This window comes from Solea solea, chromosome 19 (assembly GCF_958295425.1).
Source record: "Solea solea chromosome 19, fSolSol10.1, whole genome shotgun sequence".
NCBI classification, from domain to species: domain Eukaryota; kingdom Metazoa; phylum Chordata; class Actinopteri; order Pleuronectiformes; family Soleidae; genus Solea; species Solea solea.
Genome location: NC_081152.1, coordinates 14,585,787 through 14,610,087, shown reverse-complemented (window position 1 = coordinate 14,610,087; position 24,301 = coordinate 14,585,787). Strand labels below are relative to the sequence as shown.

At 40.6% G+C, this 24,301-nt stretch overlaps 1 protein-coding gene across 2 annotated transcripts; it reads right to left on the bottom strand.

Annotated features, from left to right (window-relative positions):
- Positions 1–605: 605 nt before the first annotated feature.
- Positions 606–16,373, bottom strand: slc27a4 (solute carrier family 27 member 4). Of its 2 annotated transcripts, XM_058617409.1 has the most exons (15): positions 16,306–16,373; positions 16,113–16,172; positions 10,639–10,800; positions 8,518–8,728; positions 7,934–8,117; positions 6,224–6,382; positions 4,880–4,949; positions 4,611–4,702; positions 4,066–4,175; positions 3,461–3,670; positions 3,088–3,214; positions 2,254–2,391; positions 1,990–2,154; positions 1,150–1,296; positions 606–973 (listed from the first exon to the last, which is right to left on the bottom strand). In XM_058617409.1, the coding sequence occupies exons 3-15, from the start codon at positions 10,797–10,799 to the stop codon at positions 816–818; spliced, it is 1,932 nt and encodes a 643-aa protein (XP_058473392.1). In that variant the 5' UTR covers position 10,800; positions 16,113–16,172; positions 16,306–16,373; the 3' UTR covers positions 606–815. The 2 variants fall into 2 exon arrangements, with proteins under 2 accessions (XP_058473392.1, XP_058473391.1); XM_058617408.1 differs by lacking the exons at positions 16,113–16,172; positions 16,306–16,373 and adding an exon at positions 13,555–14,070.
- Positions 16,374–24,301: the final 7,928 nt, after the last annotated feature.

The following is a 24,301-nucleotide window of genomic DNA, read 5'->3' as shown; positions in this document are numbered from 1 at the left end:
AGGGAGAGGGACAAAAAAAAAAAGTCAACTTCAGATGAAAAGGAAAAAGGTGTAGTTATCACAGGTTTGTACCTGCTGGCTAATTGTGCAGGTGAAGTCAACGATACAGGCTCCAGTCTTTCACAAAACAATCTTGTTAAAATAACAACGAGAGAGAGGGAGAGAGAAAGTGTTAAGGTCCTTGCGGGTCCCTCCTCTGTCCCACAAACTGTACAATCCACGTTCCCATTTATCCTCCATAAAGTCCGTTGTCGTCTCTAGTTTTCAGGTTTTGGCATTCCAGATGCCAGGCAGCCTGCTTCTCCTCAAAACTCCCCCCACCCCCCGCCCTCTGGTGATGTCCCGCCCACCCCCAGCAGATCATGTGGTGTGATGGACCACGATGAAGACGTCGGGGGCTGCTCGTTGGGCCGCGTGAGACCTGGTTACTGAGTTGTTGCCTCTCTGTGTTTGCTGAGGTAGCGAGAGAAGTTGCCAGGGAGATTTCAGGTGATGAGTAAAATGGTGTTGCGTGTGTAAGTGTGTGTGTGTGCATTAGAGTATGTTTGCTTTAGGGATCAAAGGGCTATCTGGCATCTGTGTATTATGTGCGTATGTGTTGGCATTTGAATGTGTGCACAGAACGAGTATGGCTATCATTGTATGTGTATTATTATTATTTTTATTATATGTGTGGAGTAGAGTAAATGAGGGACCGGGTTGTGCATTCAGGTTTCCTGCTCTTACAATTTTCCCCCTTGTCTCTTTCTCTGCATGTGTTTGTGTATGCGAGTGTCCGTGTGTACATGTGTAAATCTAGCGGTTCAGCCTCGGCATCACAATTTGTGTTTCCCTGACAGTATCGAGTGGTAAAACGTATCGTCCAGCCGCACATAGCGCCCTCTGCTGGAATCCAGGAAGTAGAGTCTGTCCGATGTGGTGCTCGGGTCAAAGCCGTCTCTACGCAACTCTGTCTTCTGAAACTTAAATGTTCCTGGAAAAAAGGACACACGTATCAATAATGATGGTGCTTTTTCAGTCGGAATTACACTGAGCTACAAAGCAGTTCCTCTGTTAATACTTTGCAGCAACTTGTTTCATGTCATATTTATTGAAAGGATTCTAAATCAAGGACATGATCATGTGATATAAATTCAAAGGGCTCAGTACCTGTCTTGTTGACCTCGGGGAGAAAGCGAAGGAAAACGGGTCTGGCGTACGGAGGAAGCGCCTTCTCCATGTCCTTCACCAACTTCTCCAGGTCTGAGGTGTGAGACGGATCAGCGACGGCTGCCATCCCGGCCTTTCCCTCTGCTCCTGTGCAGACAGAAACAGACACGTCAGATGATTAACTCTGTGGACCACTGAGGGTTTGTGCTTTGTGTTTAGAAAGACTGTGAGTCCTAACATATTCAGACAGCATTTCATTTGGTGACCTTCAACATCATCTAGCAGATGCGACCTGCCGTCTATTATTATTTTCTCCTAAGTCAAATGAGCAGTTCTTCCATATATGGTCAACTGTGACTTGAGTATCTTCTCTGCTAGATTCACCAAAATAGCTCCCCCCACTTTGGAGAAGTTATCTCATCTAATCTGATGACATCAACTGTAAAGTGACATCTGCTATTTGTGTTCTGTGTCACTCGCACTGCTAAGCCTCATTTACAGCTGTCTGTTTCATATGTTGTGACATTTCTGAACTGTAGAATTGACTCAATGTCACAAGAGCTAAAAAAAATAATAAGCAAAGATACAACAGCTATAAAAACTATAGAGTTCGGTTCTTGTCTTTCCATTCATCTTGTTTGTGTTCACTCTGTATCTTTGATTTAGAGTTTTTTTTTTTTTTTTTAAAGATCACTTGATACATTTGGTGTAATTTGATATTTTAGAATAATGTTGGGACCCAGTTGATTAACTGCTGAAAAGGCAGAGATAAATTAAGCATGTTTCAAGTGGGAAGGACACGCATTAGAGAGCTACAAAGCAATTTTACTCTGATGTTACCTGGCACTTCCACGCCATACACGACGACGTCTTTCATGTCTAGGAGCCTGCTGAGTGTCCCCTCAACCTCTGTCGTAGAGACGTTCTCTCCTTTCCAGCGGAAAGTGTCTCCTGTGCGGTCCTTGAAGTACATGTGACCGTGCTTGTCCATGATCAGCACATCACCTGGTGTGAGAGGAGGCAAAAGATCACATTCATTTTTTTTTCTCCCCCAATCAGCAGAGAAGACGGTCAGTAAAGTGCATATTTGCATGAGTGACTAACCAGAGAGATAGGCACTGTCTCCCTTCTTGAAAACACTTTGAGCAATCTTCTTGCTGGTTGCTGATTGGTTGACATAACCATCAAACCTCCTAAGAGGGTCATTCTGAATGATCCTGCCTACCAGCTGGCCAGGCTCACCTGAAAAAGAGAGACAGAGAGGAAAAAAGACAGACAAGAAGAGAAAGATCAGAGTGTTAGGAGTGTATGAATGGCAGTCATGACATTGAATATGTCTTTTCTTTTTAAAAAAATCATATAAACATTATTATTTCTGTGCCTTTTGAGGAATCCCACACAGGGCATGCTACACTGTGCTACAGCAAAAGGTAAAAACACATAAACATCAGACTGTATGAGGACTACGCAGAAGTTAATATATATTGAATAGCCACTCAGGTGCAAAAAAAACTTTTTGAAATGGAAGTCCATGGGAAAATAAGCCTCAGTAACATCAGTAAACATTTCTCGGACGAGTTAATGGCTTCACTTACTAGTTTTAGGTCTTAAGTGAATATGATGTTAATTCTGTCAATGATTTTTCCATTTAGAGTAAAATAGATGATAAATCATGGTACATATGAGTGGACATCATTGTGACTGACAGCTGATATTGTCCAATAGGAGCCTGGTTGTAAGTGACATCTGCAAACTTTAGGTTCTGACAAAATTGCCAATGTTGAGGCATCAATACGGGAGTTCAGATTCTTATGGGTGATGTCAATACTGGTTGCCACTTGGCACAAAAAGGCAGAATCACTACAAGCAACACATTCGGGTTTTGTTTCACCGTGAATCAAACATTTTGACGTGTGTGCTCATCCGCTTTTAACATACCAGGTTTACAGGGAATGCAAACACCGTCAGGTCCCCTAATGAGTTCCATGGTCTCTTCATCAACCCTCACCAGCCTGATAGGGTAGACATAGGGTAAAATCTGACTGTTGAAGCCACACGCTCCAACCTAGAGGACAGAAAAACATGGCGTCATTGGGGTCAGAAATGTCTTGCGAAGCTGCCATGTGTTGTGTTAATGAGAAGCGACCTGAACTAACAGAGGAACATAATAAGAGAACATACAGGGATATTTATAGATATTCACTCGTAAGAAGAGCATCATTAACAGTGAATTATCTTAGGGAAGGAAGACTGCACTGAGTGGCAGATGTCTTCAGACGTCAGAGAAGTTCTGTGCAGGACATGTTCCCACCTTGTTATCAAAGTTGCCCAGGCTGCAGTTGCACTCTGTCGCTCCATAAAACTCTGCAATCTGCGGGATGTTGAAGCGGTTCATGAACTCTTCCCATATGGACTGACGAAGGCCGTTACCCAGCGCCATGCGCACCCGATGTTGCTGCTCCGTGTCGCGAACTGGCTGGTTGAGCAGGTATCTGCAGATCTCGCCAATGTACTGCACAATCTGGACCGTGGAAAAAAAAACAAAAAAAAAAACACATTTATACAAAAATAGAATACTGAATTGATTTAATACCAAGCAACAATATTGGAAAAAGAGCTTAACTGGAAAGTGACATTAAAAATCAATTGTGTATGAATGTTTTTTTGTTTTTTTCTACGTGGACAATCATCTGAAGGAATGAATTTTCGTTTTTTTAATACTGTAGAAACAGCCTTTTGTATTTATATTAGAAGCCCTTGGAATAATGATATCTGGAGGCTACCATCTTATAAGTAAGAGATATTCAGCTGCAACATGCAACTTCACCAGTGGATGCTGCTAAATCCTACACACTGTACCTTTAACTCTTGTCAAGTAAATGTGTGGCAGGGGATGGTAAACTACACGTTACTTACAGTGCAGTTGTACTTGACACAGTCGTCCCAGAAACGCGAGGCAGAGAACTTCTTTCTGATGACTACAGTCATGCCGTGTATAAGACACTGGCCCACTCCCACAATGTTTCCTGTGGACGGAGAAATGTAAGCCGTTAGGGTTGTAAAGTGGACATATACACAGATGTATCATTTAAAACAGCAACTTGTTATAAAATGTGAATATTATAGCAACAACTGTGGATGATTGAATCTGTTTTAGACAAATCTGAACACAGCAGTTGTAATTAACTCCACTGAGGAAGTGTAGTATAATGATAATTATTCTTGTGTAGCCTCTTTTGAGGGAATGTGATCACACCTTAAGATGAGCCAACAACAAGGCCCACTGTGTGAGTCTGAGCTCAACATACACAGCTGAGTTGTACATAATGTGGAGAACTGAACTCAACACATGCTTCAGTCAGAGAGTGGAGTAATACCCTGAAATCTGGGTATAAAGAAAATTGACCACTGTGTTCAGTGTGGTTTTGGTCCACACTGAACCCACACAGTTATAACTTTACCTGCAGAGTGGTAGAGTGGAAGGCAATCATACAGCACATCGTCTGATGTCATCCTAAAGCCATAATAAACCAAAGCTGCCATGCGGTAGTACCTGAAAACCAGGAAAGTTTGAGGCAGGACAAGAGAAGAAAGTAAGTACCTCAAACAAGTTTGATTTTTTTTTTTCTACCACCAGTAATTGTGCGACACATGAAAGCTGCACAGATCAACAAAGAGAGCAGCTGCAGTTCCTGTGTGTCTGTTCATTAACTGCAGGGCTCCTTCCTACCTGCTGTGCACAACAATAGCGGCTTTAGGCATCCCAGTGGTTCCTGACGTGTAGATGTAGAACAGGCGATCTGAAACAGAGAGCACACACATAGAACTCATATTAACAATAAAATCACAATATGACTGGTTTTCTGTGTGTAAGTAATAGCTTTTGGTAAAACTTCCTGTTTGAATGTTTGAGTGTTCATACACCTCTTCTAAGATTCAAGCACTTTCATTTTAAAGATTTTTCAGGCCCTTACAAGGTGTAGGAAATGAATATTTATACAAATGCATACAGTACATACTGAGAATGATTATTCCACTTTTTAAAACCACATCAAAAGGAGATGTGGCTATGATATAATCAAACAATATTGTATTTCATAAAAGGGAAAACTGACTTTTTATAATTCAACATAAAAGGGGGGGGGTGCATTTATGGTCTGTTCGTTGTTGTTTTACGGCAGTTGACAGCAGTTATCTTGCGTCATTACTACTTCCTTCTGCTCTGTCATATTCTCGTCTCTCCTACAGGAGATTTACAATAATTCTGACAGTTAAGTATAAAGATAAAACACAGATGGACAGACACAGAATAAAGCTAAAGCAGAAAGCTAACAGGGAATCCCACACTCAGATGTAAAAAAATGCTGTCACATGCAATGGAGAGATTACTGGTATCACAATGGTCTTGTGTTTGGATTTTTACTGTACTTTCCTGCTCAAACTTAATCTAATTAAACCAAAATATACAGCTCTTCAGTGCAGCAGCACTTGAAATGCTCACTACACTTTAAATTACATCTGAATGTGACCCGACGGTTCTAATCCTGATGCATTTTTTTGCAATCTGTCCAGATTGGGAGGGGAAACACTTGACTAAACATGAACATGACCAAAGGTCACACGATTTATTGCTGCACCTGTCTGTAAGTGCCATGCAGTGCTGATGTGTCCTTTAGCACACGTGAGAACATGATCGATTCAATACTCTGAATCAGACCTCACTGATTAGCTGGTTGACACACAATTTTCATAATTAAATTATGAAATCCTTTTCTGAACAGGGGCTCTAAAGTGTTGCAAAGATTATACAGCTACTAAGGACATTTAATTGGGATTCAGTTCATAGTCCCTTTGACATGTAGGTGGGTTGCCTAAAGAATAAGGAACCCATAAATTCTCTAGTAAGGCATTATGTTATTCTAGAGAGAAAATCCTTTCCTTTCTCTCGAAATCAAAGACTAGTGCAAAAGTTGACCAGCAACTAGACAAACAATGGTGGCCTACTTTAACAACTCTATTTGTAGTTAATATATGGTGCCAAGTCACCAAAAGCACAGAAAACAGCGTTTCTCACCTGTGAAGCCACGCAGGGGTCGGCTGGGCAGGTGAGACGGGGCACTGGGCAGCAGGGTCTCTAGGCACTCCGTTCCCTGTGGGACTCGTTTGGGGTCCCAGTCTCCAGAGCAGAACATCTGCACCGCCTTCCCCATTGAACTGTGGATCTCGGAAACGGCTACGAAAAGAGAGACAAACACATTAAAGCAAATTAAATTATTTCATCATTTCCAGTGTCTGCAGGAGGACGACATGTTTGTGTAACAAATACAGTTTGTGAATTTAAAAGCATTGAGTCAGTGCTAATGCTACTGACTTGAATTTGCTTCAGTGGCCAACTGGCTGCATTTTTAATTACTTAAAGGCATAGAGCCCATGACAGTTTGAGGACTGTTCCATCACTCCCAGGGTAGTTGCCAACTCCACAGTGCTGTGTCAGCGCAGGAGAATGGTCTGGTCTGGCTACACCCAATATTACTCTGCTATTTGGGGGAAGGGCTCTTGCTTGCTTGTGTATCTTTAACCAATCACTTTTATCTTGGGTGGTGCTACATCCAGGATGCAGTGATGGGGCCTGTACAAAATACTGTTTCCAGTATATAATTTGTGAGCACTACTGGTCAAACGGTTCCAAAGAGATGTAACGAGAATGTTACCAGGTCAAGATGTCCACAGTCTACATTCAAAGAGTTCGAATAATCCCAGGATGACCATCTAGACCAAAGTAGCTCAAACTTTATAGCTGTCGAGTTGTGGGCTTCTCTGATTGGGCGGGGACCCAAACATGAAGATATAAAATAAATCCCCAATTTATGCTCAACCACTGCAGTGAGGTGCTGCAGTTTTATAGCATTAGTTCTTCCAAAGTCTACATGATATAATACACAACCCAGGTGAGTAGATCAAACGCATTATTAGACAAAATTCATCTTCAACAATGATCTCATACAAGTTGATATAATCAGATAAGTCGTTTCAATTTTACTGCTAGACAGAAACAACTGACCACTGTGCAGTGGACAGTTGTTTGTATTTCTATAATTTGTTTATCTGCTAATCATTACAGATACAAGGTCAAGACCAGTATTGGGTGAAATGAAAACAGAGCAATTTAATCATTGTCTATAGAGTAAATACAGTCAAAACAATATTGCTAATCTATACAAATGATATGTGACCATCCGGGCTTTGCAGTTGTGTAATATGTGTCTGTATTGTAGTCGGTGTTATCCGTTTCACTTTGTAAACAGTTTATAGTTCAATATCATACTGTACATATCTGTCTTGTTGCTGTAGGTCAATCCATCTTTTCGCTTTATATACACCTTATCTTTCTCAGCGTATCACTTAGTCTACTTAGACCTTGGCCACTGCAGATTGAAGATGGAGACGTTCCTCCACTCCCCCCCCCCCCCATCAGCCATTTAAAGCTCCATGGACTGATATTAAAGAGACACCTCCTTGAAAACCCATTTGTCTTTTATGACCTCTGCTGCTGTCTCACTGCACCACTCAACTCACTCATCACGGCGGAAGCAGAGCAACACTCGTCAGAACGAGGCAGTGCCATTGACTGTAAACCCCCTCTGAGACAAACTTCAGATTTGCAGCTATGTACGACGATATTTTACGAACACAGCAAACAAAATCACATATCCAAGTCACATATCCTGAAGAATAGTTTTCCAATGTCAGACTCCACCCCTCTCCCTCGCTCCCTCGCTCTCACCGTCAGTCAGCTCTGACCCAAACACCACAGCCTTGGCATTGGAGATGGTGACACAGTGGACCAAGGCCTCCAGTCTTAAATTGAAGTTGATGAGAGCAGCCTCGACTCCAATCTTGGCCATTCCCAGCCACAGACCCACGTACTGGGACCGGTTCTCCATGAAGAGAGCCACCACATCACCCTCCTGAAGAGAGAAAACACAAACAGAGTGGCTGTCATCGTTTCAACTGATCGTTCACTGACATAAAACTTCATATACCTTGAAATACTTTGGGTTAAGAAATATGATCCTATAAATTCTATGACGAAATAAATATAGGATAATGATAAATAGTGTGACTGTAATGCATTTACAGAAAAACAGCTGAAGAGAAAAATTTAATTCTGCTTTTTAAGAGCATAATTATCCACAGTAGCAGCTGAGAAGTATTACAGGTTGTTTTTTTTAAACTATTTAATTCTCATAAATCGTGGGTCATTTTTAAAGATCAACCAAAACCAGGTATGTGCAATGAAAACATTTGTTCATGGACAGCGACAGAAGTCTATTTTTCTTCAGGAGAGATTTCATTTTCTTGACTGACCTTGAAACCCCGCTGTAGCAGCAGGTTGGCCACTCTGTTGGAATACTCGTCTAACTGCCGGAAGGTCCACTTCTCGCCGGTCCCCTCGAAGATGAGCGCCGCTTTGTCCCCGTGGCGGCGCACCGTTTCCGCAAAGATCTTGGGAATTGTGTTCTTCTCTTTGAGATGTCGCCTGACATTCATCTTCACTCGCAATAACACACCTGCCGCACTAAAGGGGAGAAAAAAAACACAAATTTAATTCAAGCAAAAAGACAATCTAACTCCAACTCATCTAAATCTATTTAACTACCTTTAGTGTGGGAAAATTAAAACAATGCATAAATGATTATAACAATAATGATTTCGTAGGTCCAAAGGGCAATAAATAGAAACTCTCTTCATTTATGGGCATTAAATAAATATAGAAATCATAAAATAGAATGAGCCCAGTTATGACATGGCAACACTATGGTGGTGTATTCATTTCATATTGATGATTTGGCACAGTGCAAATAAAACTGAACCGAAATTAAATTTGGTCAAGATAACCATATCTCATTGTTGCATGGATTTTTCATTATCTGCGTGATATGTAATCATTTTACTGAGCTACATTTTACACATGAATGTTTCCATATTCTAGGACGGATAAATTGGATGAGTTATCGTTTCTTTATACAGCGGTGCATGTCTGAGAACCGGCCAGACGACAGAGTTATAATCGCCAGCATTTGTGCTTTTAGCGTGTATACAGCAGTGCATGTCTGAGAACCGGCCAAATAGTGTGTATACAGTGGTTTATTGTGCAAAGTCATTAAGATGTGAATCACAGTGTGTCGAACGCTGTGCACACCTGAGCCTCGTCACTGCACATTACAAAGTAAGAATTTATGAGTCACTGAGATAACAGTGTGCTGCTCTGACATAGATGGGTTCAAAATTCACTTCGTCTGAGGCCTCGGACATCATCAACACGAAAACAAATAACTGCAACTATATTATAATTTGAGGTATTTGAAATGGAGTAAAAGTGGGAGGTGGAAGTGTAGTTAGTAGTCCATCTTAGATGTTGTTCATTGCAAACCTCGGTTTAAGCATATTCTTATGTAATGAGTTGAAGAAAAGCACAAAAACACTATTGGTTAAGTCACTCTCATGGAGAGGTCATAAAAAGGTATCTTTCACAATTTCCTGTTTTACCACAACTGAAACTATTGAGGACACTAGGAAGTTAATCACAAACTAATTACCATGGCAACCTCCAACTGTAAATACTAGCTTTAGGAGTGGTAAGAGTGGTAGAGGGTAATAGAGGATAGGGAAAGAGCAAACTGAAGTAACTATGTCAGGCTTCCTGCCATGTCACATAGTTCTAAAACATGCACACCAGGAATACGCAGCTGGCTACCACCAGTATCTACAAAACTGCGGCCTGTTGAGTGAGAGCCTCAGGTCCTGAGGCACTAAGGTCATTAAGTTCTTAAAAAGCTGGTTTTACAGATGTCCGTTTGCGTTATTGCAGAGATTGCTTACAAAGGTTTTTCCTACGGACAAAACTGCAAGCAAAAATGAACCTTAAAAGTATCATGTGAGGTATTTGTTCAAGAACTCTGAAGGAACTTTTACAATTAACTCAAGACACTATTCCATAAGTGCCACTTATCATTTCACTGAGCGGCAATAAATTATCACTCTGATTTATAGCACATTCCAAGTGGCCTTAGCAAAGATGTGAAATATTGGAATGGACCCATTTTGACTTTTTCATTAACTAATGCATGATAGGTTTAATGTTCTTTATCTATCATAAAAAATTATCTTTGAAGTGCCAACATGTCAGATTTGTATCAAAGTCCTTCTGTCCAAAGTCTTGTTGGCAACATTCATTTTGCATCTTTTTTGCAACTTTATTGAGATAAAGAGGGTTTGATTTTTATATAGTTCACTGATTGTGGGTGTTTATGCCATCAAAGTCAAAGCTAAAAGACACTGCAAAATATTTGGCTGACAATGGCTGTGACAGTAGACAGTTAAGGCAAGACTTCACTGGTAGGACAGCAATCTAGGAGTGAACTACAAGTTATGACTTTTCTTTAGGTTTGACTGTTCATCATTATCACACAATATTAACTCGCTTACTGTAAGTCTCTGCCAATTGTTTTGGCAAAAATCTGCAGGAAGCTCCATCCTCCGCTTCCGAGGTAGAAGATCAGGATGGCCGGAATAACCTGGAACCAAGGCAAGCCCACCAGCAGCCTCAACACGAACAGCAGGGCTGTGCAGCACCCTAATCGCATCATCCTGAAAGAACAGACACATTTCAATAGAACAGGCTGCACACTGTTGCTACTAACAAGACATTTTAGACCAAACACGAAGTCAGTGGGAGAAATTTCAAATGTGGTCTCGACAATCAAAAGCAACATTTCTCAAAGCTGCTTCTTCACAGTGGTATCTTCAGAACGTTTTGTTTAAACATCAAGGTCAAAAAGAGTCCTCTCTCCTACGCTCTGACCAACTGGTATTAGTTATTTACCCTCTACGTTGTTAACAAGGCTGTTGATGTCCCTAATTAATTAGTGCTTGCACCTGCTGTAACAACCGTTGTTAAAGACATAGGAGTCACCCGAGATCATTGTTCATAGAATCCTGTGACAACAAGTGTAAATGACAGGAGTAGAGAGTGATTTTTAAGTCATTCAGTCAGAAATGAAGAGGACTCTTGGATGACAGGTGAAAGATATGCCACCATGTCCAGCTGCCCTAAATTGAACCCTTCAAGGATAAACCATGAATGAGATAATATAGGCCATTTCAGTCCAATGAATCAGCTCTGTTGGACTGTTACTTTGTAAAGACTGGAGAAATAATTATCCATAAGAAATAAACTGAATAAAAATGATTACTGCGTGTTCCAATCTTTCATGAAATAAAAGTGACCTTTCGTCAAAAAACGAACTGGAGCAGCCTTTTTGTGACAGCTAAGAGCAGAACAGCTTGTGTTGACACTGGTGTTCAGTGCCACCTGATAGCCAGGAAGATGATCCTACGCCAGTAAAAGATTTACATTGCTTATTATCTATTCATTGGCCTCCATAGAAAAAAAACAATGAGGGGGGTTTTGTTTATGAATATGAGACAAGGAACAGGGTCATTTAGAGGAAAAAATAGGTCTGCACAAAATGTATTGTCATTGCAATATCCACACAAAGTAGATAACTGCTTCAACTGCAATAAATGGAGAATGTACCTTATACTAGTTTTGTTTGGACAAGTACTTTCCATAAAAGGTAAATTATTGTTTGTTATAATTTGAGTTTAGCACACTATAATTAAACCCGCCTCATAGAAATGAGAATAATTACAATTTGCTAAGCAATTAACATGTTTTTTTGGTTTTGTTATTTCCAACACTCCAGGTAGGAAGGGACGGTTTTGTTCAGAGTAGCAGATAGCAACATTATTATTCTTTTTCCTCTCCAATAAAACCATGTTGTTCGAATACAAATAATGCATTTTCTCTGTCTCCACAGGCTACTCACTGTCTGTGTCTATGTTAGCAGCCAGCCCACAGTAGAAAGACAATAACTAAAAGAATCTGATGAAACTATACATGTGCCGATGCAGAGTTGATGATACAACGCATTGCGATATATTAGGATACTCTAAGCAATACAATATAGCTTATAGTATCATTACCCCATCCCGTTAAATAGTATATTGTTAGGGGTGGGTCAAAATAATCGATTTGGTCGATACACCAGGGCAAATATTAGTAAAGCAATCAGCCCCCATCGCTACTTGATGTCTCCTTGCGGAGATTACCCCCATCCATGCTCAATACATGGACTTTATCCACTTTTTTCTCTGTGTTGTAGTGTTTCTTCACTTAGACAGATATCGTGATGTATCGCTATATGATTGTCTTGCAATATACTGGTTATCACAAGATCCTCGTATCATGATATTATTGGTATCGTGGACCATGTATAGCGCATTGTATCGCATCGTGAGGTACCCTGTGACTCCCACCTCTATATATTAAAAACTCCATTATAAAATAATGTCATATGCAGAAATAGTATACAAATCTGTCGTTCTGATGTCAACTAGTGGTCGGAGGCTTAAATATAAAGCTAATTCAATGACAGAAACAGGATGCAGTATCACTATATTGCAATATTTCAGAGGTTCTGCTTTCTTAAGTATTTGTTAATTTGTGCCAAGTGTGCCTAATATCCAGCCTTAACAAACTGCATTTTCAAGAAAGGGCTGACAAGATAATACTACTACTACTACTACTACTGCTACAGTACGTGCCCCTCCTTATCCCAGCATGTGGTTGTAATGATTATAACTGCTTTAAGATACCAATAAAATAACTATACTGCCATTTAAACGGACGCCATGTGTGGATTAAATTACTTCAATCCAAAGCATCTACATGACGGGATGTGGAAAACGTTAAGGGAAGGAAATACAGGCAGCAGCTGCAAAAAAAAAAAGGCTTCATCATTCGTTGCTGCTGCTGCTGCTGCTACCCGGAAATTTAAAAGGCGCGTAGCATCATATTGCGGTACATAATGGGGAAATCAGAAAGAGGCTCAACCCACTGCTGCTTTGACGACACCATGTGCGCTCGGCTCTCAGACAGACGGGCCTTCGATAGCAATAATCCGGCTGGCACGATATCCACCACCGTGCTCACCCCGATGTGGGTGCCCGTTAACAGGCGCGCCTGGGACGCAAGATGCGCAGCGCACTTCGCGCATCAGCTTATGAACGAGGAAGCGTAAGGGGACGGTGTGACAACATCAGCAACCTCTATCCGGACGATGCTGAAAAATCCTGCTCAATGTTCACATTAATGACCGAACATAAACCGAGAGATGATGAACGTGCCCACACACGCATACACACACACATCTCCAGAGCAGTCAGTAGGTCCAGCGCGCACAAGGTTGACAAAGGACAGGAGACATTGTCGGGGCTAGCAAATAACCACCACACTTGAAGTCGATCTTTCCGGCTGTGTGGTGTTTTTTGCGTACATACCTCGCACTGGTCTCACACCGTTACAGCATGAAGATGCGTAGAAATCCCTGACGTGAAACCTCGCTGTGTGCGTTTCCACCTTGATCGGCTTATGAGCTAGCCTGACCGCCACCTCCGCTGCTCTGGCTTTGACAGAATCTCTCACAGAAACGCACAGAGAGACAGACGCACGCACCGGGATCCTCTCCTGGTGTTAATACCACACTACTGCTGCTGCCGCCGCCGCCGCCGCCGGTGCTGCTGCTGCCGCTCGTCTTCTCCCCTCTCCTCCGGAGGATCTGGAGTCAGTTCGTCCCGACTGTGAGCGTCGACTCTGACACTGTGATCATCGTCCGTTCATTTGTCACAACCACTTATATGATTTCAGTGATCATTGCAGCCGATAACCTCGCTAGCAAGCCTAATTCAAATGACCTTATAATTTTCTTAGCTGCGCCCGCCCACCACCGTCAACGTAGCATCAGTGTATGAGGAATAAGTGCTGACGGACGGGTGCGTGCGCCAATAGATGACTGCCATTTATTTACATGCCTCATCCGGCTGGGGCGGGGTTTGCGGCATTGGCGAAGAGGAAATGCGGCGAGGCCCTGCCTGCGAGCCTCCTTACATGTGTCTACAGCAGACAGCAGTTCCCATCCAACAGCAGGGACCAAGCCCTGACGCGGAACCATGTGGCGTAAAAACGAGCCCTGCCTCTGAGTCCGCCTCACCTCATCCATTCATTACTACTGTCAACAAAAGGAGACCCCAGGAATGGGGAAGGACAAGGCTTCACACAATAGCCAAGACTCCATTCCCTCTTGTGCCTGTTGGTCAAGACGTTCAGTAAATATTAGCAGTCAGCCTGCTGGTTTTCACTGAAACCAAATGCCACATCAAATGATTCATTGGATGATTTCAGCAGCTCCTTAGGCTGTTCACGTGAAATCCCACTGTTGTATCTGCACACAAATATCACCATTATTTCTTGATCAGTAATAAAATCTACAAACACCAAACAATTGTTTTCAGGCAATTATAGCCTTAAACACACATACTGGTGTATAGTTTGTTCAATGTCTGCCAAGTCACCTTTCTTAATATCAAACATTGGATCTTTATGAAGCGGAGTGGTTTTACATATTTAAAACTCATTCAAATGGTAAATCAATTATCAAAATGGTATAGATGATACAAGTAATTTGTTACTGTACTTAAGAAACTTTTTAGCATAGCTGTACTTTACTTGAGTATCACAACAACATGCTATTTAGAGTGGTCTTAGTCTTTTTTCTGTAAATTACTTAACTAGCGGGACATTGAAACCACATTATGTTTGATACTCACATTAAGTACTTTGATACTTTTACTCCAGTCGACGTTTAAAGGGAGTTCTTCTACTTTTACTGGAGTAATATTTTACATGAGGTATCTCAACTTTTACTCAAGTACGTGGTTTGTGTACTTTGTCCACCACTGTTAATATAGTAGTCATTTCATAAAGGTTTAATCCTTGCAGGGTGCATATTCTTCAGGGTAAGGCAGGGCAAAGAGCTTCTTTTAAATGCGCTTTTGCCTTTTTCTCCCATCATAAGTGCAACAACAACAGGTCACTAAAAACATTATGTAACCATAAAATGTTACATGTAGAACTGTAGAAATGGCTGAAGGTCACTACTGCAAGTGCTCAAGCTATCAGTGACATTTAATTTCTTGTGCAGCTTTTGTATCAAACACTTTCACAGAGCAAAGTGCTGCTCTAACAACTCCTTACAGTGTATATATTCCATCTCAAATTGTTGTCCCCATGATAGTGGAGTGTAATCAGATCAAAAACATGTTGCACTTTTATTAGTCTTAATCATCTGCTATGCACATATACCACAATAAAACACACTAAGTGAGATGGCCAACGACCGATAAGCAATGCAAAGATTAGGATAAGAAAATAGGATGAGCTTTGACCTACACATGTGAGATTAAAGTGCACATACACATATTAATCTGCACATTTACAAAAAACAGGCAGCCACTGATGTACAAGGTCTCACACAAACGGTCAGACAGCACCATTATCTGCCATTGGTGATTCTCAGATAGAAAAGGCACACCCACCTACATTATGCCACCTTTTTTGCATTCCCTCTGCACAATATAAACTACAGCAAATACTTTTTAAATTAAAATAAAGGAAGTTCTGAATACTGAAGATTATAAATGACCGAAAATGACCTTATAACTATCAAAACAAATGCTGCTGTGTGAATTAAATACATTAATAAACAAGTGCAACCATAAGAAATACAAACACCTCCATACTGGAAACAAGCACTCGCCGAGTAATGAAAGTTAGTGAGAAGTTAGTTTTGTGTCTTCATTCACTGAAAGCTTCAGTTCTTCAATAAGGCCTTTTCAAACTGTTGTTGAGACCTACAGGAGATTTTGATGCAACGTACTTGAGAGCACTCTCCATTGCAGTGAGCGTAGAATAAACCCTTACTAAGACTTTTAAAAGGGTACAGTAAGCAAATTTTTTTTGGAGAAATCTCATGTTGCAACTGACCATCCCTCACCCTCACCTGGAGAACCTATGTAGGCTTAGGTTATAGTTTGTCCTCAATGTCGTTATCCAATTCTCTCTGTAAAAACAGAAGCAGAACAGTCAGTTCACCTCCTCAATCACACCATTAGTCATAAAGCAATCTTTTTAATCATTATACATCCCCCCTCCTTGGTCCTATTCTCACCACTATGTTTTCAATGTTTTTTTACCTCAGTCATTCAATTCCAGTCCAAAGTGGCTGTAGACTTCTTGTGTGGTGGTCCCCCTCAGAGCAGCTGCAAGACACAGCAACGTGGGGGGTTAGGTCCTTCTCCACACACTGCATGTTCAACTTCCTCTTGTCTACTTTTCAAACACTCCTCAAAACACTACCCAGGCCAGATCATAGTATTTACAGCACTACTCTATACATGGCTAAATTATTCATACAGCAGCTCCACAGCTCTGTAGAAAAAAAAGAGCTCTTATTTTACCTCCACTCAAAAGCTGTTTTCTGTTCATCTTATGAATATTAAACCATCTTTTCTTCAGGCTTATGCTAACATTATTTACTATCTAATACGGCTGATAAATGATCCCTGCAAGCTAAATCTTACCTTTTTTGATTAATGCAAATCCAAGCTATGCCAAGTTTTGTTGGACTGGCCCCTTATACAAAGAACTGTTTGTTTTCCCATATAAGTTGTACATACACAGCAGACAGTGGTTTTTCCCTGGAATTCTCCCTTGAGCACAATAATTATCTTGGATCGGTCATCACCGACATTTTACAAATGTCAATTCAGTTAAGGAAGTGTTGTGTATGCATAGTAAATGACAACTTTAAGAACCTCAAGTGTCAAATGTATGAATGATATAGTATCACGTCTAGCAACTGTTAAGTGTGAAGACTGCCAGGTGACTAAAGAGGACAAAATGTTAAATAAAATAAGGGCAAATTGATCGTGGCAGACACTCAAATGTTGTATAAATAGCTGTAAACCTGAATATTTGACATACTTTAAGCAAAAAAAGGGCAGCGCTAAATGACAATGACCTCAACCCTGACCGACAGATGGACAGACAGACATGGTTAAAGACAAAGGGACAGTTGTGTTCAAAGGGTACTGCAGGGCATCTCCACTTGTCCCCTGTCTCACTCCACAGCCAGCCCACTGACCACCTCCCTCTCAGCATAACGGCATACAGTACAACACAGCAGCTCAGTGTTTAAGTGAAGACTCTTTGTGAAAGTGTGTGTAAAGGAGAGAGAGAGAGAGAGAGAGAGAGAGATAGAGTGGATAAAGAGAGGATGCATGTATTTGTGTTAAACAGTGTGTACATGCATTTGTGTATCCATGTGTCTACATGACAGACAGAGATTGCAATTGTGAGTGTGTGTGCATCTAAAAGTGATGTGATGTGAAAGACTGTCATTGTGTCAGAGGGGAAACGCCATCTCTATTCACCAAGAGGACTTCAGTTATCATCCTGACTCTTCACTGTACACTAGAGCATACCAGCAGCAGCATGTGTATGTCAAAGTAGGGTAAAAGTCATGTTTGTAGGCACAGATGAGTGTAACTTTCCAAACAATAGGAGGGGGCTAACTTTAACACCGTTAACTTTAATCAACCTTATGCAGCTCATGTGCACAAATAGACACAACACTCACATAGATATTGCAGCCTACTTGGGCAGTATGATGCAGTGACAAACTATGGTAAATGTTGTCGGGGAGAGGTAAAATGTTGTCAGAACACAGTGCTTATAATAATTTTATCCATTAGGATAAGGAAGGATTTCAGTGGGCTGGTGTATTTCAACAGAAAGAGGTGAGGAACTATGACATTACGGCCACTGATCATTTTCTCTGATGTACTAATCTTATGAAATTGAATATTCAACTGCCAGGCCAATATAATTTAAATAAATCAAACCTGTAACTAGTGGTTTAAGATAAACGACTGTAAACATTTTAAGTAAATATTTGGGCTTTCTTTTCAATCTTAATAGGTAAACAAACACCACTCTGGTGCCCTCTAGTGGCAAACTGTAAAAACTTAAGCCTAATGTGACTGAGCCTGGTTCAAAACCTGTATCACATTTTATTAATTAAAGAGTTCCTTTCCTTGTATTTGCTTTGATAAACCCTCAAACTACCGTGGACTAAGGCAACAATATGATCACGTGTGAATTTGATGCTTAATTTGTTTTTAAGGGGACCTATTTACATACATTTCAGTCATTTAGGCCCTTTTAAGCACATGGTCACATTTTGTTTTCTTCAAAATATTTCACCATTAAAAGACATGTCATGTGTCTCATCTATCATCTAGTCTTCTCAGGGTTCACACTGCCTGACAATGAGTGAGCAAAGAAGAGTAACTATGAGTCATGTAGACATGACATACTGCTCATTCAGTTGACAGTTTTGGTTATCTGTCATCCTGCAACATTTGCTATTCTGTGGTATGCAGAGCTTACAAAGATATTGCTTAAAATAAATCAAGTCATAACGGCAACTGTCATGGCTACAAAAATGCTATGTACAGATCGAGGAGAAAATGCGCGCATCCTATCATCATATACTAATGATCATTTTCATAATTGATTACTGTAACAGTAGTTTTCTTAATTCATTGATTTGTTGTTTGGTCTGTAAAATGACAGAAAATGCTAAAAAATGCTAAAAATATTGATTTTTTTCCAAAACCCACTATATACTGGTGAATAGTAAGAAAGTTCATTCTCTATCAGATTGCTTTGAATGCTTTATGGATTTTTTTGGACTGCAATTTCATGTATACATTATAGACTTTCATCATTATTCTTCATTGTTGAGAACTCTGAATAGACACCCTGTGTCCAACTATACAAGTCATTATCATACCTATACGTCCCAGGAGTGATTGTCCAATGTCTTTGATGTCATTGTATTCATGCAACATATCAATGTGATGCTCCAGCTCCTCCACTCTGTATCCCCTGGAAGAACATACACATATCTGGTCTCACACAAAAGCATATCACAACAATAACTCCGATAGAGACACACATGCACATACACATCTTGAAAAGAGGCAAAACACATTCCACATCCAGAAAATATATTTCCTATGAGTAGTTCAGTGTATTATTTAAAGAGCTCATCACTTTCTCACATCCCCTCATTCTAAACCAAACTATCAGCACTGCATGCTTAACCTCAACACTTCAAACACAGAAATGTAGTAAGACAAACACACACAGCTGTACTCACTCAGCCTCCAGCTGCGCTATCTCTGTGTCCAGCTGCTCTCTTCTCCTCTCAAGCTCTGCCACCTCCTCTGCGCTACCTTTAGCACTCTCTGACACTTGAATCTGTGAGGTACAGAACAGACGACTGTGATGGTGAAATGACATGTGGCTCTAGACCAAATGTTACAGAAAGAGAAAGGGATATACTTACAGGTGATTTAAACTTGGAGTGTATCTTCTTGAACTTTGAAAATGGAGTTCTGAGGGAAACAGGAGAAAATCAAGTTGTTTAATACATATGTTTTATGTAAAAGTGTTGCCATATTAACAGTTTAAAGTGTATTTGAGGTGACAAATGTCTTTGATGAAATCCTTTGAGGGTGCAGGCTTTGAAGTGAAAAGAACATTGATGAGAGACAAGAGCTTTGAGTTGTAAAAAAGAACTTTTGAAAGTATAGGGCAGCATTACACAACTCAGTGTACAGCCTGCTAGAAATATTATTATTACAAGAAAAAAGTATTAGATTTTGGTAGTGCTTGCATTCTCTTACAGTTTTCAGTAAGACCTCAAACCTTACACAAAAAAGCTCTGTGTTCATCATGTTCTTAACAATGGCTGATCATTTTTACCTCCGTAAAAATTTCTGGGGATAAAGGTGATGGCCCAAGAAAGATTTTTTTTTTTTGCTTTGATGGTCATCTAGATTTAAGATATTGTTAACTTGGCGATATAGGGGATTGTATTGGCAGAGGTTTATGCTCTCTGAAATCTTTCTCTAGTCAAGCTATGGTTAAATGGTTGAACAGGTTAAATTTAGTCAAAGATTGGCCAACAACAGTAACAGGAAAAGACATGTATTCATGCATTTCTCAAAAATAGTAAAGGTTATCCATGATATACCGTACAAAAAAAATTAGACCTGTCATAAAAACAGCAACAAAAAAATGCCTTTGATAACTACCAATGCTGTTAATTTAGGGATGTCTGGGTGGAAGTCTAATACATTTGTTAAGCACTGTATATCTGTTCACATATCATTCTGTGAATAAACGAAACTACAATAAATAATCGTAATGTTTGACCAACAACACAGACAAGTTACAGTACGTGTCAATAGAAATGATGCCATTAGTCAAATATTGACATTCCAGAGCATTCCAGACCACCAGACCATTCGTCTCTGACGTTAGCTAGCTAGCTTGATAGGCTAACGATAGAGCTAATAGTGATATTACCTTTTCAGGGCAGCTTTGTTCACGTCACTCCCCTCCGGCGTTGAATTCGAACAACTATTTGCACTAGAGTTCGTCTCAGTCAACTGCCCTGTGTTCATGCTGCCTCAAAATCGACGAAACTGTGTGTTATTATCAGTCGGTTTCGTTTAGCACAGAGCGCAGCATACGAGGAGCAGTAGGAAGTTTGCAATTCGCGCCTGACGGCAAAACAGACTGACGCTGGAATTTGATTGGCTCGTGAAACCGAGAGGCGGGACTTGGAGTAGTTTTGGTTACCCTGGTAACAACAGTGTGAAAATGGCGACCAAGACGCTTTCACGGCTCTTATTTTGATCGACTTGGAAATGGTACTGTGAGCAATTTCCATCAATACAATAAACAAAAAATAAAAATGTGACAAAAATGAATCACAAATAGTAAATACAGAGTCAACAGAGTGATAACCGTCATAGTTTGAACTAACACTAATTTCGAGAGCTTATACTTTAAGCTTAAACTAAACCCCTTATGTTACAGAATCCTTAAATAGGAAACATGTTATTCTTGTTCTAAAAATTACACAAATGAGCAAATTCAGTTGTACTCATTTTTACTGTTCTGCACTGACTGTCTCGCACAACTGTTATTGACCACCAGATGGTGACAAAGCATTGCTTAAATTGATGTCTTTATTTTTGTCCTTGTCTCATCTCTCTCTCTCTCTCTCTCTCTCTCTCTTAATTGCCTCTCTCAGCACTTACAGACTATATCTCTTTCACCCTCTGTCTGAAACAACCCACACACTTCATGACTTCAGAATATTGCATAATCAGAGAATGATATTGTTGTATGTGCTAAACTAAACGGAGGCCACTGTGGACTGCTCACCCACCAAGCTGCTTATCCGGCCAGTCAGTGCCACCAATGCTCCAAATTTAATCAGTGGTGGATTAGCAAAGCAAAAGGTCACGTTCAATCCACAAACACATTCACACTGACACACATATTTTTCCATTGCATATGGGGACTAGATTCCTTCCAGATTGGTCCACTGCACAAGCACCAAAGGAAGACAAACACCAGAAGAAAATTTAGCCCTTTAATGCCAGAAATGGAGATCATGGGTGGGTGAGAGAGAAGAGATTCATATGGAAAAGGTGAGGAAGAAAAAGAAAGGCAGAGAAAAAAGTGTATCTGGAGGAGTTGATGTTGGTGTTTTGAGGATATAAAATCTAGTCCATTCTTGATTTATGTCCTCAGGATTCATTGCTTATTTATTAGTGGTTATACAGAGACAGAGAGGAAAGGGAATGAAAAATTCAAACAGGAGGCAAGGCCCTTTTTCTCCTTTTAGAAATCCAAAGATTAGGCACACTTGGCCGTAATAGCTCCTGCTTGCAGTTGTGAGTGTTAGACAGAGAAATGTGCCTAACAGAGCACTGAGTGTGGCATGTATAGTGTACAAAATGTCACACATTTCCTGCATTTGTGTTTTAAATAAAAAACACATAACTTTTGGTGCTAACATTTTTCAAGGTCTTTGTGACAAATCGGAGCAAATTTCCAGATGACCTTCATCGCTAAGAATAATTTATTGTATTTCCCAACAAAAGAATGCTATTTTCTTTTCAAACACAGGCCAAAACAAATCTGGACGGTCTATCGTTGACTGTTTGAATTTGAATTTAAAAAGCAAGCACAAGTGCCATCAGGAACAGGAAATCTGAGCAGGGGGGAGAGCACGGACATGGTGAACAAGTGGAAGGAACAGGACAGAAGGGTGAAACAGCGGGACAATAAGAGGAAAGGAGGAGCAGGGATATAGGAAGCTTTGGTTTGTAACATTAGCTGGAAAGCTCCCGTCTATCCTGTTCATAATTCAGTGAGTCCCAGCTGCTTATCTGTGCTGCATCTAAATTCTACTGCTGGGGAATTATGGCCATGGAACCATAAAACAGACACACACACACACATACATACACAACGTCATACTAGAGAGTGAGGGAGGGGTGGGGAGGAATAGCAGAGGATGGATGGAAGGAGAGAGATGCAGTGGACAGAGAGTGAGTGCATTGCTACAGAGTGAGGAGCAGATGAGGAGGATGATTCAAAGCGTGTCATAAAACATCAATACACCTCCAAAGGCCATGCTACGAGCTCTGCTTACACTGGAGGTGATTGCGCGCCTAAATAATTTAGCCTGTGCAAGTGCTTATTCATACAAATAATATGCAACAAACACTTTAATAAAGTAATGTCTTGTTGTTCCCTTTTACCATAGGATGCCTATGAGGCAGAGTCTTGCTAAAATGGGCGATATGTGCAGTGCGTATGCGATGGACAGATGGCATCATCATGCAAAGGCAAAACAGTACTGATGCACACCATGCCCAACAACAGGTGTTTACCTGCGATTCCAGCTGCACTGAGTCAAGCTGAGGTGAACTCTTCTGCCCCTTCTTTAGAATTTTCACAAATTCAAAGGCGCAAGTAATACAAACGCAGGATTCAAAAAGGCACCATCACTTTTCTGAAACTCGTACTGCAGCGTCACCTCAAGAGGTCTCTGTCTTATTATATGTCAACGACGCCGTCTGCACAACGAGCACAAATAAACACATTTCAGGGCAATTTGTCTCGTGGGTGGAATGCAAGGGTGACAGTGATTTCCCCCGTTACTGTACTTGCGATTCATGTTAGAAATAAGTGGGAGTTTGAATATCTGCATCAAAGGGAATCCATCATAATGTGAAAGGGTTTTGACGTCTCTGGCAGTGCTGTTGTATTAATGCCATCATAAAACGGCTATTCATGTCTCTGCCAGAGAGGCATCGGTTTAATATCAGCTCCCCGACGCCTCCATCTGTCTGTGGTATGTGCTATTTCTCATTTATTAGCTGTGAGTCATCCTTCTAATAACTACCTTCATTTCCTCTCTCTGAAAAGTTTTTTTTTTTCCTATTGTATTGTAAATAGCCTCTTCTGCTCTAACTCAATCAGTTTTAATGTCACAATTAAACTTCCTCCATTTCCACCTCTTTAAGTCGTCCTGTGCAGGTGACATTTCATTGTGACTGTCACTTGTGTTACTGTGACAGTGAATGTGTCACCTCTGTCGGGGGTGGTTTATCGTCTCACTTCAGAGGCCCATTCTTGTTGCTTTTAATGCTTCCTCATATAATTAAACACATTTGCTGTCATGACTCTCACCTAATTGCCTCTGGGATGAGGCAGAGGCTCCACTCTCTTTTTCTTCTTCTTGTTCCCCTCTCAGACATGTTCAGACCAGGAATAACCTACAGAATACAACTTTTGTGATTATTTTCTCTCTAAAATCCTATTATGAACAGACGTTGGCTTATTAGCTTTACCACATAGCCGGCATCAAACAAAAGCAGAATCATATTGAGACAGGTTTAGTTTTTCCTAGACAAAACAACAACAACAAAAAAGCATTCTTTCAACAAGACTGCATAAGAAATGGTCTATGGAAACAAAAAGACTTTGAGCAGAACATATCATTTCACACCACCTTATTTACACCACTTCTCTCCAGGGTGGACCCCACCTTTCACCCTATGTGGAGAATAAAGTGGTAGAAGATGGATGGATGAATTCATTTGGCAGCCAGCAGATCCTGCGAAATTCTAATGATAAGAAAAAACTTCATTGATAAACATCATAGGCACCTTTTTAAATAGGTGCAATACATTTTCAAACGTCATCATTTGGCTTCGGCGAGATCATTAGCGACAACAGCACAGCCCAATG